Here is a 24803-nt window from a genome sequence, read left to right as displayed (position 1 = left end):
AAGTAAACTTGAAAAAGAATACACCCTAGGGAAAATTATTTAAAGGCCATAATTATTTGCAGAGCACAAGCAACAGGCTTATCTGCATATGAGTGCCAACTCTGGCCTGGTACCTGAATGAACGGCCACCTTCTTGACCACATAACTGCTAAGAGCTGTAATCTGCCGAGGGATGGGCACAGTCCCGCTAGAGATGCCTAGCCCCAGTCGGCCATTCGTGGCTTCTCCACAGGCATATACCTTCCCTTCCACAGTCACTGCAAAGAACAAGAGCAAGGACAAGACTCACTTTTCACAACATAACAACTGTGTTTTTGGTGGTAAGCATTAATTTATAAAAAATTTTTGGTATAAGAATAATCATACCTGCAAACAAACTTTTAGAACCACCAGCCACCTGTACCACATTCAAAGCAGACAGTGTCTCAGAGAATGAAGGAACCTTTATCTAGAACAGGATTTTTTTGTTAAGCAAAAGAAGGAAAAAGATCATTTTATTTATGCTTTCAAAATTACAAGTATCCTTATTAGATGATATAAGAAATAACTGTTTACCAAAGAAGTTCTTTTCTCTTAGAGAGATACATTAAAGTATTCTAAGGATGAAAGAATATATTGAGATATACCTTAAATGGGGGGCGGGGGGTGTAAGATAAATAAATAAAATAAAGACAAAAAATGTGACCTTCTACTGTTAACTGCTGAAGCTGGTACAGGAACATGAGGGCTCAGGTCCCTATTCTTTCTACCTGCTGTTTGAACAGCTCCATAATAAAAGGTGAAAAATAAAATAGACATAATGTAAAGATATAACCAAGTATCTGGTAAACTACATCTTATTTCAGGTCTTGTCCTACTCATTCTTATTGATTCTGACATCTCTAAGAAATTATACACTTCAATTTCCCATTGTAGATGGGTGTGACCTAATTTAAAATTCTTAAAGCCCTTGTCTAAGAAACCCTTTATGATTCCTAGAAATTATCAGATAGTCACTACTACAGTGCAAGAAATCTACCCTTCATGTACAAACTCCAACAAAGGGCCATGTGCCTCAGGATCACCTAGACAGCCCTGCACTATCACAACTGAGACTCCCAGATCTTACTGCCCCCTACCCACCTCCAAATGGAGTCTACGGGCCTTAAAACCCAAATGCATTCAAGGCTGTTCAAATAAAGATGAAAATTTGTTGTACTTGAAAGGAGAGACTTAAAATGAGTTCTAACTTTCCTTCTCAGCTTCTCAACAATGCAGGTAATAAGGGATTTCATGATGGGTGAAGTTTCATAGAATACTAAAAGGAAGCAGAGACACTCACTGAAGAGAAACTGTTTCCAGGCACTAAAACTTGGAGGTATTTGTTTTGTGGCTCCTCAGTTAAGAGACACTAAGTAACATAAATAGATACTGAATTCAACTCTAGTTCAAATGCATCATTTGTTGTATCTACTCTTTAAATGGTATCTTGCTCATCTTCACACCACTACAGCATTTTTTTACACATTATTTTGTTCATGGTAAGCAAAAATGCTTATTGTATTGATGGCAAAATAAATATAATTACAGTCTATAATTTTCATCTATATGCTTGTTGAATCTTTTCAAAAGTGTATTTTCTAGTTTATAGAACAGCAATAATACAACTACAACTAAAATGCACTATTTTCCAAGGACAGAGGCTTTAACAGAAACTAAATTTGATAATAATGACAAGTTCATATCAAGAATTTCTTCAGAAAAGTCAATTTAAAAAACAACTTATAGAAGGTAAATAATCATAAAAACCTTAGAAGAGGTCTAATTATTACTGAGCCTCTCTAGGACAAAGGCACCAGCAAAGCTCCTCCTTAATCATGTGATGACAGGTAACATAGGAACTTCAGGAAGAGGGGGAATACCTTAGAGCCCTTCAGGCCGCCCAGCTGGTCCTTGTCATTCAGTCCCCACACAAACACCTTGGTTCTTATTGTAGCTGCCGATTCCAGCCCTGCAGTCTTCTTTCTAATAAGGCTAACCAAACAAAAAAGACAGAAATAGAGGTCATTCAACATAAAAATATTTTTTTTAACAAAAAGGAAAGCAACCTCAAGCAAGTAAAGTTTGCTGATTACTATCAGAAACTCTTAAAGTTTTGTTTTAATACAATGAAACCTCAAGTAAATACACAAGTTAGTGTACCAGAGGGTCAAAATTTCTAGATACCAGCATGCTACCTTTTAATACTATTATTTAATTCTAGCCTTGTTTTTGGTGGAGACCTTTCTATGACACACTGTGCAGCTCTTTTCTTCTTATACACCAACTTGAACACAACAGCTGTTTTACTGATTCACAGATATTCCCACCCAATGTGTCAACACATAGCTACTACAGATGTTAAACGCAGAAAACACTGATTAAATGGTCCTAGGAGTCACCACTGGGCCTGGCATTTTGGCAAAGTCCTTAAACCTAAACATCTGGTAATTTTTTTGCCTCAAAGAACTAATAAAATAGATAAAACCATACAACTTTTGAGGTACTCTAACACAGTAACAAGTACCAAAGGAAAATGCAATTTTCTTCCTTCACACCTTCTGCCCACCATATAGGCCAGCTGGACTAGAGGTCCCCTACCTCCTTTCTCTCCTGAGAGTCCTGCCCTGTACCCCAAGGCTTCTGAAGCATAACTCTGGCAGCTGGCTCCCACCACCTTGTTCATTCTATCTCCTGACCTGCCCTCAATGGGTTGGAAGTTTAATCAACAGAGCGCTCTAATTCTTGAACTTGAGACCACCAAGTACACGGGACAGTGCTAGATTTTCTTGGCTGTTAGTTGATACCAGGTACTAAGGAACCTGTGTTTGAGGTTTTTGGCTTTTTATTTGCTTTTGTTCTATTTTTATTAACAAGGATGGACAACCAACGGCTCCAGAGACTAGGTTCTAGATAGGTAAGATTTTTGAACATATATATACTAATGAATATTCATATTAAGGGATCAAAATTTTATGGTCTGGGGATTAAAATGTAGGAAAATCCTTTCATCTGATACTAGGCACAAAAGAGCAAGTATATGTATACTGTAATTACAGATCTTCCTCTACCTACAATAGTATTTTACCTCAATAAACTCATCATAATTTGAAAATACTGTAAGTTGAAAAGTATTTTAAAAATGCACCTAACCTACTCAACATCATAGCTTACCTTGCCTACCTTGAACATGCTGAGAACAGTTACATTAGTCTACAGTTGGACAAAATCATCTAACACAAAGCCTATTTTATAATGAAGTGTTGAACATCTCATGTAATTTCTTGAATATTATACTGAAAGTGAAAGTATGGTACGGGTACAGAATGGCTATAATAAGTATATTGGTTATTTACCCCTGTGATTACATGGGTAATATAATATAAGGGCTATATAGCTCGCTGCTGCTGCCCAGTGTTAAAGAGAGGATTGTACCACATATTACTAACTCAGGAAAAGATCAAAATTCTAAGTTCGGTTTCTATGGAATGTGTGTCACTTTTGCACTATCGTAAAGTCAAAAACTTGCAAGTCAAATAAATCGCAGACTCCCTATACTTGATATACCCTGTAACACATTTTTAGTCAAAAATATGTATTGGACACCAAGAGTGATATTCAAGATATGTAATGACTGGTACCACGTAATTATCAACCAGTCAGAATGGAGGCCAGCAGGTCATCAGTGTGGGCATACCCCAGTTGTGTGTGTGCTTTGTGGGAGACTGTTGGAACCACTTATTCACCCTAAATTTATTAGCTAATTAAGATCTGACAGGAAAAGAAAAACATTATGTTCAAATACCTAGAAATCTTTTGTTAATGTATTCAATTATGTAAAAATTTAATCAATGAGTAAAAGCTCAAACTTTCTTCATTATCTCATATATACATGTATTTATGTATTTGTCCAATTCATTTTCGTAGTTACTGAATAAGTATATACAAACCTATAATCCTTTCTCTTGAAAATCTCAATGATTCATTTAAGTGAACTGGTATTTTCCTTCCTTACCATCAGTTTGAATCATAACATATAGTACAACATATATTCTAGATGAGGTAATGTTATATATATTATTTTCTTTTGTTTCAATTCAAAGTTTCCAAAATAAAACAGGACAGAATCCAAACCCAAGATCACAGAACCCTAGAATAACCTGATTTATTATCACAGTTGCCACCCATTCATGATTAAGAGAATGTGCTTTAATAGCAGTGAGAGGCAGTCTTTCTAAAAGACTACTTACATCACACTCTAGAAAGCACAAAGGGGCAGTGGTCAGAAGAACTCAGCTAGCATGGTACCTGCCTCCTTCGTGTATCTGCAAGGACCAGACTACACCAGTAGGACAATAGTAACACACATAAACTGATTTTGCATATCCTTTGACATAGCCATTTACTTTTAGCAATTTATCTAGGAAAATACTTAACTTCTCTGAGGAAAGTGATTATCTGCATTGTTTTCTCCTGGGCCATGAACAAAGCTCAGAACAATCCCCTGCACGTAACAGTCCTCCATAAACATCTTAGAATAAAAGAAGCAAATGTGCAGAAACCTGGCAGGTATCTTTCTTCATCCTTGGTATACGCTATTGCCCTGCCAAAAACACCTTTTCTGCCCACCTGGCTTTGAAAACTCTGACTTTTCCTGAAAGTATGCCTTTAGAGGGAGTTTTCCTTGTCCTCCTGACAAATAAATGCTCTTTTGCAGATTATCAAAGGACGGTGCGCACTTCTCCTTCATGCACTTCCCACAGTCATAAAGCCACTCTGAAGTGTATGAGTTTGTCTTATTTTATTGTGCATATTCACCACAGCACTCAAAGGACATAGAACAGGGTTTAGCCCACAACAGGTGTTCAATAGATGGATGGTGAAGGAATAAATATGGTAATAGTCATCACTATAGTACTCTTGCAAAATATCAAATTGAGTAAGTAAACGAGAACATAGTCATAAGATGAAATACTGCCCTCAAGAAAATTACATAACAAAAGACTAATGATACGGGTATTTTGGGGATGAATATTGCTCACAATTGCACAATAATGTGAATGTACTTAATGCCACAGAACTAGACATTTAAAAATAGTTAAGAGGATACATTTTATGTTACGTATATTTTATCATAATAAATTTTAATTTAAAAGTTGACAATAAAATATTTAGCACAGCAAAGAAGACTATAAAATATATACCATATCATGCCATTTCATAGAAAAACACAATTAGGGACAGATAAAAAGAAAACTACAGGGATATATACCAAAATATTAGCTGTGATATTTCAGGTAGAAAAATTAAACATTTTTCTTTTTAATGGTATTTATCTAAATATAATGTTTCTACGTTAAACATTCTCTTAAATTAAATTTTTGAAAACAATTAAAATTTACTACATTCCTGGGTGCATAAAACTACTCTCATTATGAAATATACTCTAATTATTTACTTTTATTTTTATTTTTTTATTATTATGTTATGTTAATCACCATATATTACACCATTAGTCTTCGATGCAGTGTTCCACGATTCACTGCCTGCGCACAACACCCAGTGCTCCATGCAGAATGTGCCCTCTTTAATACCCATCACCAGGCTAACCCATCCTCCCACCCCCCTCCCCTCTAGAACCCTCAGAAGAAGATAGCAGGAGGGGAATGAAGGGGGGGGGAAATCGGAGGGGGAGATGAACCATGAGAGACGATGGACTCTGAAAAATATTTACTTTTAAAAGTGAGAATTTTGGAATGAGCACCACCAATAACAAATGGCTCTCACCTCCCACTGTTGCCTTTTTCGTCTTCTTCCTCTTCATTATCTGAGGCTAAGAAAGGAACTGCAGCCAAATCTTCCTCCTCTGCACGGATGCGTCCCAGCAGGATAAGACCATGGATTTTACAATCAATTCCTGAGCTCCTGCACTGCTTTATAGCAATTTCAATATACCTGTGATACTAAACACAAAAACAGTAAACTACAGACTTTTTAGAATCAAATATATGAGATACTTAAACTGGAGAGCAGCATATTTGAGACATGGAATGTGTAGAAAGTTAGAGCTCTTTTACTTAAATTCTGGAAATATCAAGCAAGTTAGGCAAAATTAACAGTCACTATTGAGTACAGATTAAAAGAAATCATTGATCACCAAGTATGTCTATCCAAGGCATGGGACTCACATTGATTTTCTCACTAAAATGAAACAGTATGATAGCTTTACTGAATGATGCAAACTTTTCTGTCTTAAAGCTTTCTTGAGGGGCACCTGGGTAGCTCAGTCCATTAAGCATTGCACTCTTGATTTCAGCTCAGGTCATGATCTCAGGATCCTGAGACTGAGCCCTGCATCGGGCTCCGCACTTGGCATGGAGCCTGCTTGGGATTCTCTCTCTCCCTTTCCCTCTGCCCTTGCCTGGCTCCCCACTTGCATGTGCACGCACATGGGCTCTCTCTCTCTCTCTCTCTCTCTCTCTCTCGGGAAAAAAAAAAAAAGCTTTCTTGAATCAAAATGTATTAGGAAAGAGATTAAATGTCAGGTGGTTCAGAACCTTCATAATTTTTAAAACTATTAAAAATATTTGAATATATGTAAGTTAGAGAAAATCATACAAATAGCCCTGCAACACTATCACCTAAGTTATCAACATATGAGCAATTTTGTTCATATATGGATTATATTAAGAAAATTCCAGGCAGCATGTTGTTTCAAAACTTCAGTATGTATCACTGAAGTACAGGCATTTAAAAAAAAAATCCACATTACTATTATCATAGCTAAAACAGTAATTCCTTATATCATCTACTATGCTACCAGTGATTAACTTTTATGATCATCTCATAAACATTTTTCTATTGTTGGCTTGTTCAAATCAGAATGCAACCTCTCCCTGTTATGCCTTTGACACTCATTTGTTAAAGTTGGCTCTTTATCCTGCAGAATGCCCCACATCCTGTATTTGGCATTTACAGTATTCCTCTATTCCTGCATTTCCTGTGAACAAAGAGTAATGCAGCACGAAGCACACATACTTCCAGAGACCTCTTACTGCCTCAACTGGACCTGATCAAACCTCAAGACCTACTACCTATGATCTCACAGGAAGCACAGGTGGAAGAAAACCATTGTGATAAAAAAGACAAACTAAAAAATGAGTAATTCTACAGGAAAAGAAGACCCAGTTTCCTTCTTTAGCAAGGAAAAACCAAGAGAATTAAGACTTACATGAAGTACAAAGTGCAGGCACATAAAACAACTACAAAAAGATATTTATGTTATAACTGGGAAAATGTAAACACTGGCTGGATATTATATGATATTAAAGCGTAACTGTTAGGTGTGATAATGGCATTGTGGTTACATTTTTTAAGTCCTTGTTACAGATTAATACTGAAGTACACAATATGGATAAGGTCGTATCTCGGACTTGCTTTTAAACATTCTAGGAATTTAAAAAAATGGAGAACATATGGAAGGAGACAATGAAACACAATTGACAAAAATGCTGATAATTGTTGAAGATGGGTCAAAGGTTTGTGGGGGAGTCAGTATACTTTCTATTTTTGGTTATGTTAGAAAATTACCACAATGAGCCATTTTTATAGGAAAGACAATGCTAGAATGTCCACTGGCTTCCCAAGAATGATTAATATTCTAGTTCTTAAATTGGTTGGAGCGATGGAGAGTGGGTCATGAGTTTTCCAATTACTCACAACGCTTCATATTTCTCACATGCATCATGTATACTACTCTATACTTATCAAATATTATGTAATAAACTGTTCTGAATTGAAAATTTATTGGACTACAATTAATACACCTTTTATGAATGATAATCTCAGCTAGTTACTGATTTAATTAACTCTAGTTATTGATTTAAAGTATAAAAATATTCAGGAGTATAATTAAGACATTAGACAAGCTGCTTTCAGTTGCCTAGCAATGAGTTACCAATAAAATGCACTAAAATTCAATATTTTTTTTTCAGAAAAACTCAATACTATCTTTCATTTTAATAATTTACCAGTTTATTCATTTATTAACACCACTGGTATTAATTGGTATATCACAAAATAGTTCAATGACATTTAAGAATGAATGGTGTCCCACAATTCTATTTATTGAAGATTGGAAATAAAGGCCAGATCATCAATTCTTGGACATGGGAAAAGGAGCTGGTAAATTCCCATAGACTGGACACAAGTTACAAACCTTTCATCCATGAACAAATTAACCTAATGGCTATGTATCAGCTTCTTTTAAGTAACATATGGCACCACCTTGAACTTGTCTGCCCTTATGTGGGCAGACTAATGATGATGATAATAATAATAATGAATGGTGAACTACATTTAATAATTTTTTTTTAATTTTTTTATTCTTATGTTAATCCCCTTACATTACAACATTAGTTTTAGATGAAGTGTTCCATGATTCATTGTTTGTGCACAACACCCAGTGCTCCATGCAGAATGTGCCCTCCTAAATACCCACCACCAGGCTAACCCATCCTCCCACCCCCCTCCCCTCTAGAACCCTGTTTGTTTTTCAGAGTCCATCGTCTCTCATGGTTCGTCTACCCCTCCGATTTCCCCCGCTTCATTCTTCCCCTCCCGCTACCTTCTTCTTCTTCTTCTTCTTTTTTTTTTTCCTTAACATATATTGCATTATTTGTTTCAGAGGTACAGATCTGAGATTCAACAGTCTTGCACAATTCACAGCGCTTACCAGAGCACATACACTCCCCAGTGTCTATCACCCAGTCCCCCATCCCTCCCACCCCACTCCCCACTCCAACAACCCTCAGTTTGTTTCCTGAGATTAAGAATTCCTCATATCAGTGAGATCATATGATACATGTCTTTCTCTGTTTGACTTATTTCACTCAACATAATACCCTCCAGTTCCATCCACGTCGTTGCAAATGGCAAGATCTCATTCCTTTTGATGGCTGCATAATATTCCATTGTATATATATACCACCTCTTCTTTATCCAGTCATCTGTCGATGGACATCTTGGCTCTTTCCACAGTTTGGCTATTGTGGACATTGCTGCTATAAACATCGGGGTGCACGTACCCCTTCGGATCCCTACTTTTGTATCTTTGGGGTAAATACCCAGTAGTGCAATTGCTGGATCATATGGTAGCTCTATTTTCAACTTTTTGAGGAACCTCCATACTGTTTTCCAGAGTGGCTGCACCAGTTTGCATTCCCACCAACAGTGTAGGAGGGTTCCCCTTTCTCCGCATCCCCGCCAACATCTGTTGTTTCCTGACTTGTTAATTTTAGCCATTCTGACTGGTGTGAAGTGATATCTCATTGAGGTTTTGATTTGGATTTCCCTGATGCCGAGCGATATTGAGCACTTTTTCATGTGTCTGTTGGCCATTTGGATGTCTTCTTTGGAAAAATGTCTGTTCATGTCTTCTGCCCATTTCTTAATTGGATTCTTTGTTCTTTGGGTGTTGAGTTTGATGAGTTCTTTATAGATTTTGGATACTAGCCCTTTATCTGATATGTCATTTGCAAATATCTTCTCCCATTCTGTCGGTTGTCTTTTGGTTTTGTTAACTGTTTCCTTTGCTTTGCAAAAGCTTTTTATCTTGATGAAGTCCCAATAGTTCATTTTTGCCCTTGCTTCCCTTGCCTTTGGCGATGTTTCTAGGAAGAAGTTGCTTCGGCTGAGGTCAAAGAGGTTGTTGCCTGTGTTCTCCTTTAGGATTTTGATGGACTCCTGTCTCACATTGAGGTCTTTCAACCATTTGGAGTCTATTTTTGTGTGTGGTGTAAGGAAGTGGTCCAGTTTCATTCTTCTGCATGTGTCTATCCAATTTTCCCAACACCATTTGTTGAAGAGACTGTCTTTGTTCCATTGGACATTCTTTCCTGCTTTGTCGAAGATTAGTTGACCATAGAGTTGAAGGTCCATTTCTGGGCTCTCTATTCTGTTCCATTGATTTAATAATTTAAAAATAAACTCACTTATAAAAAACTTTAGAAGAATAAAAGTCAATCATTTAATATCTTTATCCACTATCATTGCACCAATTAAATAAGTCCTCATGAGACAATAGTATAGGTGGTATTATTTCAAGTATGTTGAATTTATTAAAATAGTGTTGACAGCTGTGTAGAAAGATTATGGGAAGATCTGAGAAACAGTCTCACTGCTCCGTAATATAGAGGTACTACATAAAAGGACTTTCACTGATAGCATTTCTCAGATAGCATTCTCAAGATTTATAAAAAGGGGCGCCTGGGTGGCTCAGTTGGTTAAGCGACTGCCTTCGGCTCAGGTAATGATCCTGGAGTCCCAGGATCGAGTCCCGCATGCTCGGCAGGGAGTCTGCTTCTCCCTCTGACCCTCCCCCCTCTCGTGTGCTCTCTCTCTCTCTCAAATAAATAAATAAAATCTTTAAAAAAAAAAATTATAAAAAAACCTGTATTCATTTTGAAAATTACCTTATAACCCATCAAAACAGCTCAGCACTTGATGCCAACAGGTATGAAAACAAAAAAGCAATTTCAGTGTCATATGTGCAGTTAGAAAAAAACCATCACACATTAATAGATACATAATGAAAACAATCCTGTGCTGGATATAAAGAGCAATCTGAAGTGCCTAGTAACAACTTTTGCTAGGAGCTTTACCCTCACTTCTCACTTAAGATAGTGAGAATGAAACTTATTTTGTTTCCTTTCCAAGCTGATCTGATAAATAGCAAATTCAAGTTGTATACCTGTCAAATTTTAAAATACAATTACTTAATTCAGGGGGGAAAATAGGCTCAATGTTAATATAGAGACAGCCAAAAGAGTCATCTCCACTTACCTCTGTGCAGTCATTCAGAAGGGACACTGTGGTGTCAGTGGGGTTAATATTGATTGTCTTTAGTTCAATTAGATTATTTAGGGAATTTCCACCTAGGGGGAAGAAGGGAGATAAAGGAATCAGACAAAGGAGTTTTTATCATATGAGAGAAGATACTGAGTAAACTAATTCAATTACCTGACACCACTACCAGGGAAGGCATGTAGCTACTGTCAGCGGGATCAACTATCATTTTTAATCTATGAACAAGAACATCTGGGAAAATCTCCAAACGAATCCAATGCTTAAAAAAAAAAAAAATGTATTCTCAGTTAATAAAATTCAGCCATATTTTAGCTATTAAAACAGTGTCACTAAAGCTTGGATCTACATGAGATTATCCAAATATATGATACGGCCTGAGAGAGAGGAATATTCTATTCCACTACTTACTTGTTTATTAAAAGAAAGTCTCACTCTAAACCCCAGAAATGATTTGTTTACAGACTCCTGACCTAGGGTGGCCCCTTTATACCCATCAAGGAGTGGGTAATAGAAAATACTGGAGTCAAGATGGAAAAATAGCCCCTCCCTCCAAGTCTGACCACGAGTTCAGATGATGGGCACCCACACTTGAGTGCAATTATGATAACATTCCAAAGAGCAATACCTATTTGTTCAGATATATTAGAAAAACTGCTCACCAGAAGCAGAATCTGAACTCATACATTTTATGTGGGAGAGTAACAAAAATAACAGCACCCTATTACACTCTCTATCAATTGGTCAGTTAGATAAAATCTATTACATACATCATTTAAAATCTCTAACAATAAAAACTGGATGGTTTATTACTCAGTAGCTTTAAAAATAATTATGAACTAAAATGTAAAATCAGTACTGACAGGTGCTATCCCAGTATAACTTAGTAGGTTTTTCAAAGTTCATTTTGAAGCTTAAAAGGTAAAGCCATCTAAATAAAAGCATTTCTGGAAGTGTCCCCATGGCACACTACCTTTCCTTGTGAACCAGATGACTGCCAGCAGGGCTCACTGCCATCAATAAGACGAGAAGCCTGGTTCACAGAAGATGACACATTTAGGCTCTTTACCATCCGGGACCAGCTATCCAGAAGCATGCCTGGCTGAGTGCTGTGACAACGCTTCAGCTGTTTTCCAGAACGGCCACAAAATATTGCAGACTGTCCTATTTAATGGTGGTGGAACAGTGTTAATATGTGTAGGGCAAAACCTTCCCAACCAAGAAATAAAGAATACTATCTAGTGATGAGCTTCCTGCTTCAAGAAAATAGTAAGTTTTCAAATTAAAAGAAACTAATAGCCTGGGTGGCTCAGTCGGTAAAGTATCTGAGTCTTGATTTCAGCTCAGGTTGTGGTCTCAGGATCGTGAGATCAAGCCCCACGTCAGGCTCCATGCTGGGTGTGGGGCCTGCTTAAGATTCCCTCTCTCCCTCTCCTTCTATCCCTCCTCCAACCCCCCTTACCCAGGGCTGGCTTGCTCACTCTCAAATAAATAAATAAATAAATAAATAAATAAATAAATGGAACTAATAAATACCTAAAACATCTTCAAAAATCCCAATGTATTTTATACCAATTTATGAAATGAAGTTCATATAATGTTATGATTTATTCTACTTGACTCTCAAGTAACAACAGAGTGACGTATTTCCAGATGGAAGGGTACACAGAAACCGAAGTGGGGGAGATGTAGAGTTCAATAACAGTCCTAACAAAAAACATTCTTATTAAAAATGCTGTTACAGTGGCGCCTGGGTGGCTTAGTCCGTGAAGCATCCGGCTCTTGGTTTCTGCTCAGGTCATGATCTCAGAGTTGTGGGATTGAGCCCCATGCTCAGCATGGAGTCTGCTTGGGATTCTCTCTCTTTCTCCCTCTCCCTCCCCCCTTACTTGCACACACGCATGCGCCCTTTCTCTCTCTCTCTCTAAAATAAATAAATAGAATCTTTTTTTTTTTTAAATGCCGTTACCAATGCAAAGCAAAAACAAATCTGTAAAGTTTCTACTTCCATAAATGGCAAATCTGGAAATTCATCTAGCCCTCCCATTGAGGACAACTAAAAGAAGCAGATGAAACATTTAAAGATGAATAAATCTTAAAAGTATCAGAAATAACATGATGCTAAAGAATTATGCGGCCAGAATCTGAGGAAGGCTAAGTGAATGGAGATGTCCAGATGAGCAATGCTATGTATCCGAAGCTATTCTTCCCTGATGGTAACTATCAGTAAGGAAAGCCTCCAAAAAAACAAAAAAAGGAAAAATGCTACTTTTCAAAGCCTTGGGTAGGGGAGAGGGGGGACCCGGACCTGGAGTCCAGAGCCCACCAGAAGAGAAGGGGATAGCCATAAAACCCCCACACTTTGGGTTAGGATCCCAACAGGAAAAATCCCAAGAGGAAGATTAACTATGCAGTGCTGTTTATTTTTACAGATTATAGCTTAGCATGAAATATCTCAGTCAATGAAACTGGACTGAGATGAGCCCAGATAGTTACTTACCCCAATTACCTAGAAGACCAACCCTCCTTCCTCTCATCTCTGGAGAATAATATCTTAGGCCTCAAATGGATTCAAGAAATAATTTTTTAAATATAATGTCCAGTACATAATGGCATATGAGACTAGATAACATGACTAAAAAAACTACCAGAAATAACCCACAACAGAAAGAGATCCACAGAGTCTCCAGATATTAGAGTTATAAGACACAGGTTTTAAAATAACCATACTTGTTATACGAAAACAATGAATTGTAGATCACTACATCAAAAACTAATGATGTATTGTATGGTGACTAACATAACATAATAAAATAAAATTTAAAAAAATAAAATAAAATTTCATCTTCCTGCCCTCAAAAAAAATAAAATAAATAAAATAAAATAAAATAACCATACTTCCTTATGTTTGAAAAGATAAGACACTGAGTATTTCAGCAGAGTATTGAAAACTATTTTTAAAAACAAAGATTAGAACTGTTAAATATAGTAATTAAAATTATAAGAATTCAATTAATAGGTTTACTAGCAGACTAGACTCAGATGAAAAAAGAATTACTAAACAATATCTAGAATGAAAAACTGAGGAGCAAAAGCTTAGAAAACATAAATGAGAAGGTGAAAACACTTACAGGATAGAGAGAAGGTCTGACACAGGTGGAAGGAGTCCCAAAAATAGAAGAGATAATAGGACACAGACAATATTTGAAGAAATACTGACTGACTGAAAAATTTCCAGAACTGACAAAAGGTATCAAGCCACAGATTTTTTAAAAAGTCCTGCTTTGAAAGTTGCTGAGAGTAGATCTTAAATGTTCTTACCTACCCAACATACACACACACACACACACATAGGTAATTATATGAGATGATGGATTTGTTAACTAATCAACTAACCTCATTGTGGTAATTATTTTGCAATATATACATGTACCAAATCATCATACTGTACATCTTAAGCTTACACAATGTTATATGTCAATTATAGCTAAATAAAGCTAGAAAAAATAAATAAAAATACAGAGTCCTGCTAACCCCAAGGAAGATAAATAAAAAGAAACACATTTCTATGCACTTGTAAAATTTGTGTAAGATAAAAACAAAAAAGTATCTCAAAAACAAACTAAGAGGAAATACAAAAATTGATTAGCTTTAATGGAACAATAACTATACTTCCAGCTGACTTCAACAGAAATAATATAAGCTGAATTACAATGGAATAATATTTTTAAAGAAAATTCCTCCCAAAAGTATTTTTCTAAAATGGAGAAGAAATAAGACATTTTCAGACACACAAAAATGTAATTCATAACCACAGAGATGCATTAAGGAAAATATTAAGGGCTATTCTTCAGGTAGGAGAAAAATGATGATAGATAAAAAATGAAAGACATAGAAAAAAATGAAATATTAAGTATGTGAAAAAATCTAAATACTGGCTATATATAATAACAATACTATGTCTTGAATGTTAAAAATGTGTATGTGTAAAATTGTAAAACACAATAAAAACATGATAATTTTAAATCAGAAGAGGCTAAATAAAGTTAAAGGGATCTAAGGTCCTTGCATTGCTTAGGAGAGAATAAAAATACTAAATAATATTAGATTTTGGTAAGTCAAAAATGGATGTTTTAATATTCTAACTACTATTAAAAATGTGTATAACATATACACTACTTGGATTAAATATATACTAAAAATGTGTGTAACTTCTAAGCCAAAAAGTGGGGAGGGGCTGGGGTGTTAAATAATAAAAAACGTATCAGCCCAAATAAAGATGGAATGTAGAAGAACAGAGAACAGGCCGAAAAAATAAAAAACACTGAGAAGTGGTCAATTTAAATAAAAATACATCAGCAATTGCCTTAAATACCTAAATGATCCGTTTGAAAGACAAACATCATCATATTGGAACTTTAAAAAACTATTTACAACTTGTAAGAAATATATCAAAAATACAGGAATACAGAATGATTGAGGGTAAAAGGCTAAAAAATGATACACTAAGGGACTCCTGGGTGGCTCAGTCGTTTAAGTGTCCAATTCTTGATTTTGGCTCAGGTAATGATCTCAGGGTCCTGGAATCAAGCCCGGTGTCAGGCTCTGTGCTCAGCAGGGAGTCTGCTTGAGATTCTAACTCTCCCTCTGCCCCTCCCCCCTCACGTGCACTCTCTTCTCTTTCTCTCTCTCTAAAATAAATAAATCTTTTAAAATAGTAAATAAATAAAAATACACTAAGCAAATACTAACTTTGCCACAGAACTGCAGGAGACATTTTTTTAGGCACACATAAAGCATTTATAAAATCCCATCATATATGAAGTTATATAATCATACACAAGTTTCAAAAAAAGTGTCAAAGGTCAATCAGGATATATACTCTGAATGCAATGCAGAAACCAGTAAAAATGCTGATGTGTTTGGAAATTTAAAAACCAATGAAAACAAAAAAATAATTCTCAGGGAATTTTAAAAATACTTTGAAATAAGTAATGGACTATCACTATATAGCAGCAGTGCAGGATACAGCTTAAGCCTTGCTTAAAAACAAATTTAAAAATCTTTTTAAGCTCATATATTAGAAAAGACAGAGTGAGAAAACGAGATAAGCATTAACCTCAAGAAGATTGGGCGGGGGGGGGGGGGGGGCCGGAATTAACCTAAACCCAATTCCATAGGAAAAAGAAAGAAATAATAAAGATATGAGAAATAGCAAAAAAAGCCAAAATTTCTCTCTCTGAAAAGACTAATTAAACTGATAAACCCATGGCAGGCCGATCAAGAAAAAAAAAGAAATTATTCTAAGTTAGCCTTGAAAAGAAGCTAACACTAGATTCTATAAATCCCCCACATAAGAGAATAATACAAATTAGAACTAGACAGGAACTTCCTCAACATGAGAAAGGCTATTTATGAAAAACCCACAGCTAACATTATACTCAATAGTGAAAGACTAAAGCTTTCCCCCTAAATTCAGGAACAAGACAAGAATGCCCACCTTTTCTACTTCTATTGAACTTAGTACTGGAAGAACTAGCTAAAGCAGGAAAAAGGAATATAAGGCATCCAAATCGGAAAGGAAGAAGTAAAATCATCTTGGTTCATAGATAACATGATCTAATATGTAGAAAACCCAAAAGAAACCACACCAAAAAAACTACAGGAGACAAATAAAATTCTGCCAAGCTGCTGGATATTAATTCAATACACTAAATGTATTAAAAGTGTAGTGTACATTTCTCTATACTAGCAACAAATTTCTAACAATTTCCAAAAGGGAAATTAAGAATTCCGTTTAATATGGCATAAAAAATACTTAGAAATAAATTTAATCAAGAAGGCACAAGACTTGTACACTGAAAAATCACAAAACATTGCTGAAAGAAAAACTGCAGAAAGAAGGTCTAAGTAAATGGAAAAGATATCCTTTGCTCATGGACTGGAAAACTTAATATTATTAAAATGACAATTCTGTCCAAATCAATATACAAATTCAATGCAATTCCTATAAAACTATTGCTTACCAAAGTAGAAAAATCCATCCCCAAATTTATACTGAATTTCAAAGGATATCAAATTGTCTAATCAATCTTGAAAAACAAGAACAGATTTGGAGGATTCACACTTCCCAATATCAAAACTTACTACAAAGCTAACATAATCACAATGTATGGTTTGCTACTGGCATGAGGATAGGCAAATAGACCAATAGAACAGAATTGGGAGCCTAAAAATAAACTCTCACATCAATGGTCAGTTGATTTTCAAAAAGGGTACCAAGACCATTCAATGGTGAAAGGACAGTCTTTTCAGTAAGTAATCATTGGGAAACTGGATGCACACATGTAGAAGAATGAAATTGAACTCTTAGTACAAAAATTAACTCAAAATGGATCAAAACCTAAGTTTAAGAGCTAAAACTATAACCCCTTAGAAAGAAAAACAGGTGCTAATCTTCATGACTTTGGATGTAGCAATGGTCTGTTAAATGGACACAGAAAGCAAATATGACACCAAATGCACAGGCAACAAAAGAAAAAATAGATAAAATGGACTTCATTAAAATTAAAAACTTATGCATCACTGAATCCTATCAAGAAAGTTGAAAAGATAACCCAAAGAATGGGATGACATATTTGCAAATCACCTGATACAGTTCAACGTGCAGAATATTTAAAGAATTCCTTTTTCTTTTTTTCTTTCTTTCTTTTTTTTTTTTTTAAGATTTTATTCAATTGAGAGCGCAAGTGAGAAAGCACAAGCCTGGGGAGCAGCAGAGGGAGAAGCAGACTCCCCACTGAGCAGGGAGCCTGATACAGGGCTCGATCCCAGGACCCTGAGATCATGAACTGAGCCGAAGGCAGACGCTTAACCAACTGAGCCACCCAAGCGTCCCTTAAAGAATTCCTAAAACTCAACATCAAGAGTTTAAAAGTGGGCAAAGGACTTAAATAGACATATCCCCCAAAAAGATATACAAATGGTCAAAATGACATGAAAAGAGGCGCAATATCATTTGTCATTAGGGAAACTGAAATGAAAATCAGAAGATAATACTTCTCACCCATTAGGATGGCTGTAATTTAAAAAAACATGAAAAATAACAAATGTTGGTGAGGACATGGAGAAATTGGAACCCTTATATACTGCTGGTGGGAATATAAAATGGTACAGCCACTCTGGAAAACATTTTGGAGTTTTCTCAAAGAACTACCATATGACCCTGCAATTCCACTCCCAATTTTAAAAACAAGAACTCAAACAGATCTGTACACCAATGTTCACAGTAACATTATTCATAATAACTGAAAGGTAGAAACAATCCAAATGTTTGTTAATAGATGAATAGATAAACAATATGTGGTATGTATGAAAGATTATTCAGCCATAAAAAGAAATGAAGTTCTGACACATGTTACAACATGGAATAAACCCTGGAAACATAATCCTTAGTAAAATAAGTACACAAAAGTAAAATAAGACACAAAAAGGCAAATTTTGGTTCCACCTATATGTGGTACCTGGTGTCATCAAGCTAATTCCCAGGGACTGGGGGAGGGGAAAATGGGGAATTACCGCTTAATGGTACAGAGTTTCTGTTTGGAGTGGTGAAAAAGTTTTGGAACTAGTGGAGATGTTGTGCAACATTCTCTGAATTGTACACTTCAAAGTGATTAAAATGGCGAATTTTGTGTTGTACATATTCTGCCACAATAAAAAAAGATATAATAAAAGACATATATCTATCCAATTCCACACCCCATGCAACAAAACATTTTTTAGTTTCTTGAGACCCTTTTAACGTTATTTATGGAAATACAAGCAAACAAACCCTGTTATTCTAATGCCCGTAGTCCCTCATTGCTTGAAAAAAGAAGACAGCAAGTTTTCAAGTGTGTGCATTTTTCTTTTTTACTGTGCACACTGTGCAGTGCTCACTATATAAACATGAACTTCAAAGAGCAAACTAAATAACATACATGTGCACAATGATTTCATTAATAATATTTTAATGAAAAAGAGCATAACCATTCTACCATACCTGGTTCATTTATTCTGCCAAACGTATGCCTAGTGTTGTGTTTTCTGGTCTTGAAACAGGTTTCACAAAAATCAAAGTCATCACAGTTCCTGCATTTGAATCTAGATCCATTGATAGGAAACATCTGACAGCCATCACACCTATTTTTAAAACAACCATTGCGTTGATAAGAAAAAGATAATGTCATTTATTAAATTAAGGCAATTTATTAAATTTAATTCCAAAGAAAACGATTCCTCCCAAACAAATCTAGCAATATAAAAATTAACTCACGTAACCCCAGGATGAACACTAGGCACCAACTCCATTTCTGACAACAGCCCAGTCCAGTGAGACTGCTGAGGAAAGTCGACAATGACATCTTTTCCATTTGCACTGAAAGCTAGGACACAATAGAAACTGCTGAAACATCTTAGTCACCAATAAAAGCCTAATGTTAAAATTTAAACTATACCTAATCATTATGATAATTATACTGTAGTCATTTACATTTTACAAAGAGTAGTTCTCTTTTAGAGAGACATACTAAGATACTTATGGATGAACTAACACATGACCTCAATCAGGGATTAGCTTCAAAATAATCAAGGGAGGGAAACATGGATGAAACAACTTTGGCCAGGGGTTGACAACTATTAAAGCCAAGTGATGGGCACAAGGAGGTTCTTTATGCTATATTCTCTACTTTTGTATATGTCTGAAATTTTCCACAATAAGTTTGTTTCTTTGTTTTTAATTACAACAAGTCAAAAACTCCATTTAGTATCTTAGGAAATAAAAATCACAATAATAATGTCAAGAGATCTCTTGTCCTTTGGTAAGAACACTCTGCTACTCAAACATTAACTTCTGAACCAAGTTCTTATTTTTAAAACTTATCTGTGTTTTGACTTATAAAGCTTTTAAGAACCTCTTAAGTAAAGAAAAATGTTAAAGTAAAATGTTAAATAAACCATTTGTTCTTATGTAACTTGAGACATTCTAACATTCCCACACACTGGGGAAGCACCACCATTATGGCCATTTCTAATCTAAGCTATTCAACCGTAAGAGGTACAAGGTTCAAACAAAACAAAACAGGATCTCTCTATGGCCTTAAAAGAGTTTAAAGATAAAATAAAACCGGATGCATTTTTAATTACTTCTCATGTGATTGTTAAAATGGACATAGGAGACCTTTTAAAGTATACCATGTGTTTGATTTGAAATCTCAGTAATATCACATTAAATATAAACTGAAAAGAATTTTGTGTTTCCAGTTCTTAACTCACATCATTTGCACATTTCCATTTCTTAAATTTAGTCCTAAATTTTATTATAGCAGAGAGGAGAGAGAGACAGAAATACTCCCCAACTGAGGGAGGTGGCCAGACACTCACACATAGGCCATTTGGCAGAATGACAGAACAAGTTTACAGAACACCAACATCAAACAAGGTTATCCTGTGACTGTGACAGATCAAGACAAAAGCAAAACCACTCTTTAGTCAGTCTGATCAAGTTCAAATCTAATCCAAACCACAAACACAATCAGATACCCTCCCTAACCCCCCACTTCCCCCATCCTGGTTAGTATGAACAACTGCTTCCTTGCCAATCATTAACTCCACCCTAGCTCCATTTTTTCCCTGTCTTATAGATTAATATTTATTAAGATACCCATTCTTAGAATTACCCCACTCCTTTGAAGCCTTCCCAAAATATCCAACACAAACCCCATTAGTCCTTTGTTATACCCACTTACGGAGACACCCTATTTTCCAGGGTATGCATCCTCCCGAGTGGTAATGAGTTAATAAACCTGACTGTTCAACTATAGGTGTGTTCCTGGACTAGAGAGCACTGACAAGCAAAAAAAAAAAAAAAAAAAAAAAAGCTATTTATATATCATAGACTTTCTTCATACTTGTTTTTCTTGCCCTTGAATGAAAAAAAGTGAGTTTATTACATTAGCTGATGAAAAGCTAACATCTGGAATTTTGTTGCCTGGATAATATTACCTTTCACAACCCCCACACTTTGATGAGTCACAGATCCCCACTTGTATTTTGGTGTGGTGATTGAGGCTTTGACGCGAACTTTATCACCAATCTTTATGTGAGACGGAGAACTTGGTGGAGGATAGCCTAGAGATTACAATAATAAGTAAACTATAATTAGTATTTATTCCTGAGAACTCTGTCTCTACTTAAGAAAAAGCAAAAGAACTTTAGAATGGGCTTACCAATAAGTTCCACATGAATATACCTAACCCAGTAAGTGCCTCCTTTCTGCTGCCAATCACACTGAACATTGAGGTCATGTAGTCCATCTCTATCCAATTTGATAACTTTGCCCACGTCTCCTTCACACACTTCTTCATATGTTCGACAGCATCTAACCATCATTCCCACCTAAGATTAAAATTAAAATAAAAATCCAATCCAGTGTATAGATGAAATGAACAATTATAAGTAGCATTATTCTATTTCTAAAAAAGGATTTCCTCTAGCACCCAGAGTGTATTCTCAAAATCATTTTACACTAAAAGGAACCAGGGATCTTTAGAAAACTGGCTGGCTTAAGGTCTGGGGCAGGAAATACATAAATGAACATGGATCAACTTGTGCCATAAAGCAAGGGAGCTCTCAAAGATCAGAGTGTTCATTCAAAAGAACAACTTGATCAACAGGACTAATGGTTGAAACACATCAAATACTTATCAGCCAATAAATTCATCACAATGATAATAAGCAAAATTTCTTGGTCACCTTTGTAAGTTCCATGGCACCAATTCACCATTCTGAAAATTGATAAAGCAAAACTAAAACAAAACAAGCATTTATTCTGCCTTTCTTATATAAAATGTATTATAAAGAGTAACTAGAGTTGATTTAAAAAGAGTTCTTCAAAGAATAAACTCCAGCTAATAAATCTGGAAGGCATGACAAAGTTAGAAAACCACTATTGTGCAAGCCCTCATGACGAATCTAGGTGATGACATGAACGGCTATCAAAGCACAAAAATGTACAATAGAGAACTCCTTAACAGATGGAAGTAGACGAAAAAGACCTAACCAACAACACTGCCCGCTGGTCCATATGATGCATTCATGCCTAAGGCACTGCCTGAGTCCAAGAGCTCCCCCCAACCCCACCAGACCTCATTTTGACTTTACAGGAAATGCAGAGGGAGGGAGGAAGACGTGATCCAACAAAGTTTAGCCACAAATAAATGACATGAAAAGGAGAAAAAAAAGGGGACAACTGTTCTAGGTTAAAAGGCATTTCAGAAAGACATCACCCAAATGTAAGGTGTATGACCTTGTTTGATCCAAATTCAAAAATTACTGTTTTAAAAAGCAGTTTCTGAGAAAACTGGGGAAATCTGAGCAAGCACTGGGTATAAGATGATATTATGGAATTACTGTTTATTTTGTTACCTAATATTAGGTAACAGTAATGTTGTTATGTTAAATCCTTTATCAGGGTGCCCAGCTGGCACACCCAGTAGAGCATGGGACTCTTGATCTTGGGGTCGTGAGTTCAAGCCCCACACTGGGGATACAGCTTACTTTAAAAAAAAAAAAGACAGGGGCGCCTGGGTGGCTCAGATGGTTAAGCGTCTGCCTTCGGCTTAGGTCATGATCCCAGGGTCCTGGGATTGAGCCCCGCATCGGGCTCCCTGCTCCGCAGGAAGCCTGCTTCTCCCTCCTCCACTCCCCCTGCTTGTGTTCCCTCTCTCGCTGTGTCTCTCTCTGTCATATAAATAAAAATCTTTAAAAAAAAAAAAAAAAAGACAAATCCTTTATCTATTAGGACTACATACTGACATATTTACAGATGAAATGAGATGATTTCTGAGATTTTCTCTGAAGTATACTAACCAGAAAAGAATTAAAACAAGAAAAGAGAGCGCCTGGGTGGCTCAGTTGGTTAAGCGACTGCCTTCGGCTCAGGTCATGATCCTGGAGTCCCGGGATCGAGTCCCGCATCGGGCTCCCTGCTCAGCAGGGAATCTGCTTCTCCCTCTGACCCTCCTCCCTCTCATGCTCTCTGTCTCTCATTCTCTCTCTCTCAAATAAATAAATAAAAAATCTTAAAAAATAAAATAAAATAAAATAAAATAAAACAAGAAAAGAAAGGATTTAAGATAAATAAAGGACTACATAAAGAGCCTAACTAGATTTTAAAAATTAGTTGGCAATAAGAATGATGTAAGAAAAACAAGCAAAAATAGATTTTTTAGGTGTCCAAATGGGGATAATTGAGAAGCACATATGTCTGTGCCATGTCGTTACGGACAAACCACCTTTTGCTCTCTAGCTCTGGTACCCCTTGTTCATCTTCTGTTCCTCTGTCCTCTGCTCCAGTAACAGTGGCCTCCTTGCTAGGGGCTATGCCCTCCCCCACCAGGCTTCTGACTTTCTAAGATGCTCGAACACTGACTAGAAACCTGAGTAAAGCTCCAGGCTAAGACATTTACTCACCTGAATATTCTCTCTCACATACACAGCATAATCATCATTACTCAAGAAATCAGCTCGTTTTTTGTATGTCTGGCTCTCTGTTACAACAGCACCAGTAGACTACAAGAGATAAATATATTTTTTTAAAAATTGTGAACCAGATAAACCTACTTAAAAAGAAGTATGTGAAACCTTTAATATTAAAAAATAAAGTATGAAATATTATGCTATATTTTCACTATAAAATTCTTCATTTAAAAAATATTAAACAATATAGTAAACAGAATGAATATGAAAAGCTAAAAGTATGGAAAATTTGAGTTATTTCCAAATTAATCCCATGAAATGATTTACTTAAATCAGAAGTCTCTGTGTCATATAAAACATGCTTTTTAAATAAAGCACAGTCTAATGGCTACCCAACATCACTAGATGTTGGAACAAGGGTCTGCTTTAAAGCTAAAGTAATTAAGGCACAGAAAACCCAGTCACCACTTAGCAGCTTCATTATGTGTGCGGAAGAACCGCAGAGAGGCCCCATGGAAGAGCATGCAGGAAACCCAGAGCACAGATCAGGTTGACACAAGAGGTGGGGCAACCACACAGGAGGCACTGACCACAGCGTAGGCCGAGTCGTCCACATCCTCCACCACCTCCTCATCTGAACACTCCTCAGACCCTGTGTCTGCATCCGAGAGATCTGTGACCTGCACATCAGCATGGTCCAGCAGCCACCCAACCAAGGCCTCCACGCCTACAAGCAAGCACACAGTGCACCCACAGTGAGGATCCACAGCACCAGCCTGCCTGCGGGCTGCTGATGTTAGCATTTTAAGGCAAACCTACAAACAAATGCGTGGGCACAGTAAGTGAAGCACCCACAAGGAAAACAATATACCTGGCAAGCCAGCAGCATTCCCAGAGGCACCAGTGAGTGACTTCAGCGCAAACTCTATGTTCCTTCTAGGAAATCCCATTTCCATTAGCTGAACCACAATAGGCAGAGCAGGGGCAGGTGACTGTTTGCGCTTCTTTACTCTGACAGGGCGAACATGCTGCACAGGGACAGGCGTTGTGGCCTCACTGGAGCTGCAGTCTTCAAACACTGGGCTTGACGGGTGAGTGGACTCCACAGCCAAACACTGACATACAGCCAGAGCTGCAGCCTGGACAAATGAGAGTGGAGCTGGGAGGTTTATAAAAGTCAAGAGACTGGGGTGCCTGGCTGGCTCAATTGGTAGAGCATGCGGCTCTGGATCATGGGGTCGTGAGTTCAAGCCCCACCTTGGGTGCACAGCCTACTTTAAGAAAATAAATAAAAAATATTTTTTAAGAAAAGTCAAGAGTCTTAAGCAGTCTAAGCAAATGGAAATTACGAGCTTCCACTATGAAATGCAGTACAAAAGTACAGGAAACTCAGACTTACATGT

At 36.5% G+C, this 24803-nt stretch overlaps 1 protein-coding gene across 8 annotated transcripts in view; it reads right to left on the bottom strand.

The window, feature by feature from the left end:
* HERC2 (HECT and RLD domain containing E3 ubiquitin protein ligase 2) overlaps window positions 1–24803 on the bottom strand; it is a 260003-nt gene that overhangs the window by 85124 nt on the left and 150076 nt on the right. For all 8 annotated transcript variants that reach the window (XR_004682606.1, XM_035023922.1, XM_035023920.1 and 5 more), the window contains 14 exons: window positions 24272–24539; window positions 23991–24127; window positions 23395–23493; window positions 21150–21318; window positions 20926–21051; window positions 19199–19307; window positions 18926–19065; window positions 11855–12045; window positions 11038–11143; window positions 10861–10952; window positions 5806–5981; window positions 1902–2013; window positions 367–448; window positions 114–257 (listed from right to left, as the gene is read on the bottom strand). Coding sequence is in view for 7 of the 8 variants with exons in the window: in XM_035023922.1 (XP_034879813.1) it covers window positions 114–257; window positions 367–448; window positions 1902–2013; window positions 5806–5981; window positions 10861–10952; window positions 11038–11143; window positions 11855–12045; window positions 18926–19065; window positions 19199–19307; window positions 20926–21051; window positions 21150–21318; window positions 23395–23493; window positions 23991–24127; window positions 24272–24539 (1951 nt within the window). In the remaining variant the exon portion in view is untranslated. The remainder of the gene's footprint in view (window positions 1–113; window positions 258–366; window positions 449–1901; window positions 2014–5805; window positions 5982–10860; window positions 10953–11037; window positions 11144–11854; window positions 12046–18925; window positions 19066–19198; window positions 19308–20925; window positions 21052–21149; window positions 21319–23394; window positions 23494–23990; window positions 24128–24271; window positions 24540–24803) is intronic.

This window comes from Mirounga leonina, unplaced genomic scaffold, assembly GCF_011800145.1.
Source record: "Mirounga leonina isolate KUSES-001 unplaced genomic scaffold, KU_Mleo_1.0 Mir_178, whole genome shotgun sequence".
Classification (NCBI taxonomy): Eukaryota; Metazoa; Chordata; class Mammalia; order Carnivora; family Phocidae; genus Mirounga; species Mirounga leonina.
Note: the sequence above shows the minus strand (reverse complement) of the source record. Positions and strands in the feature narration are given on the sequence as shown.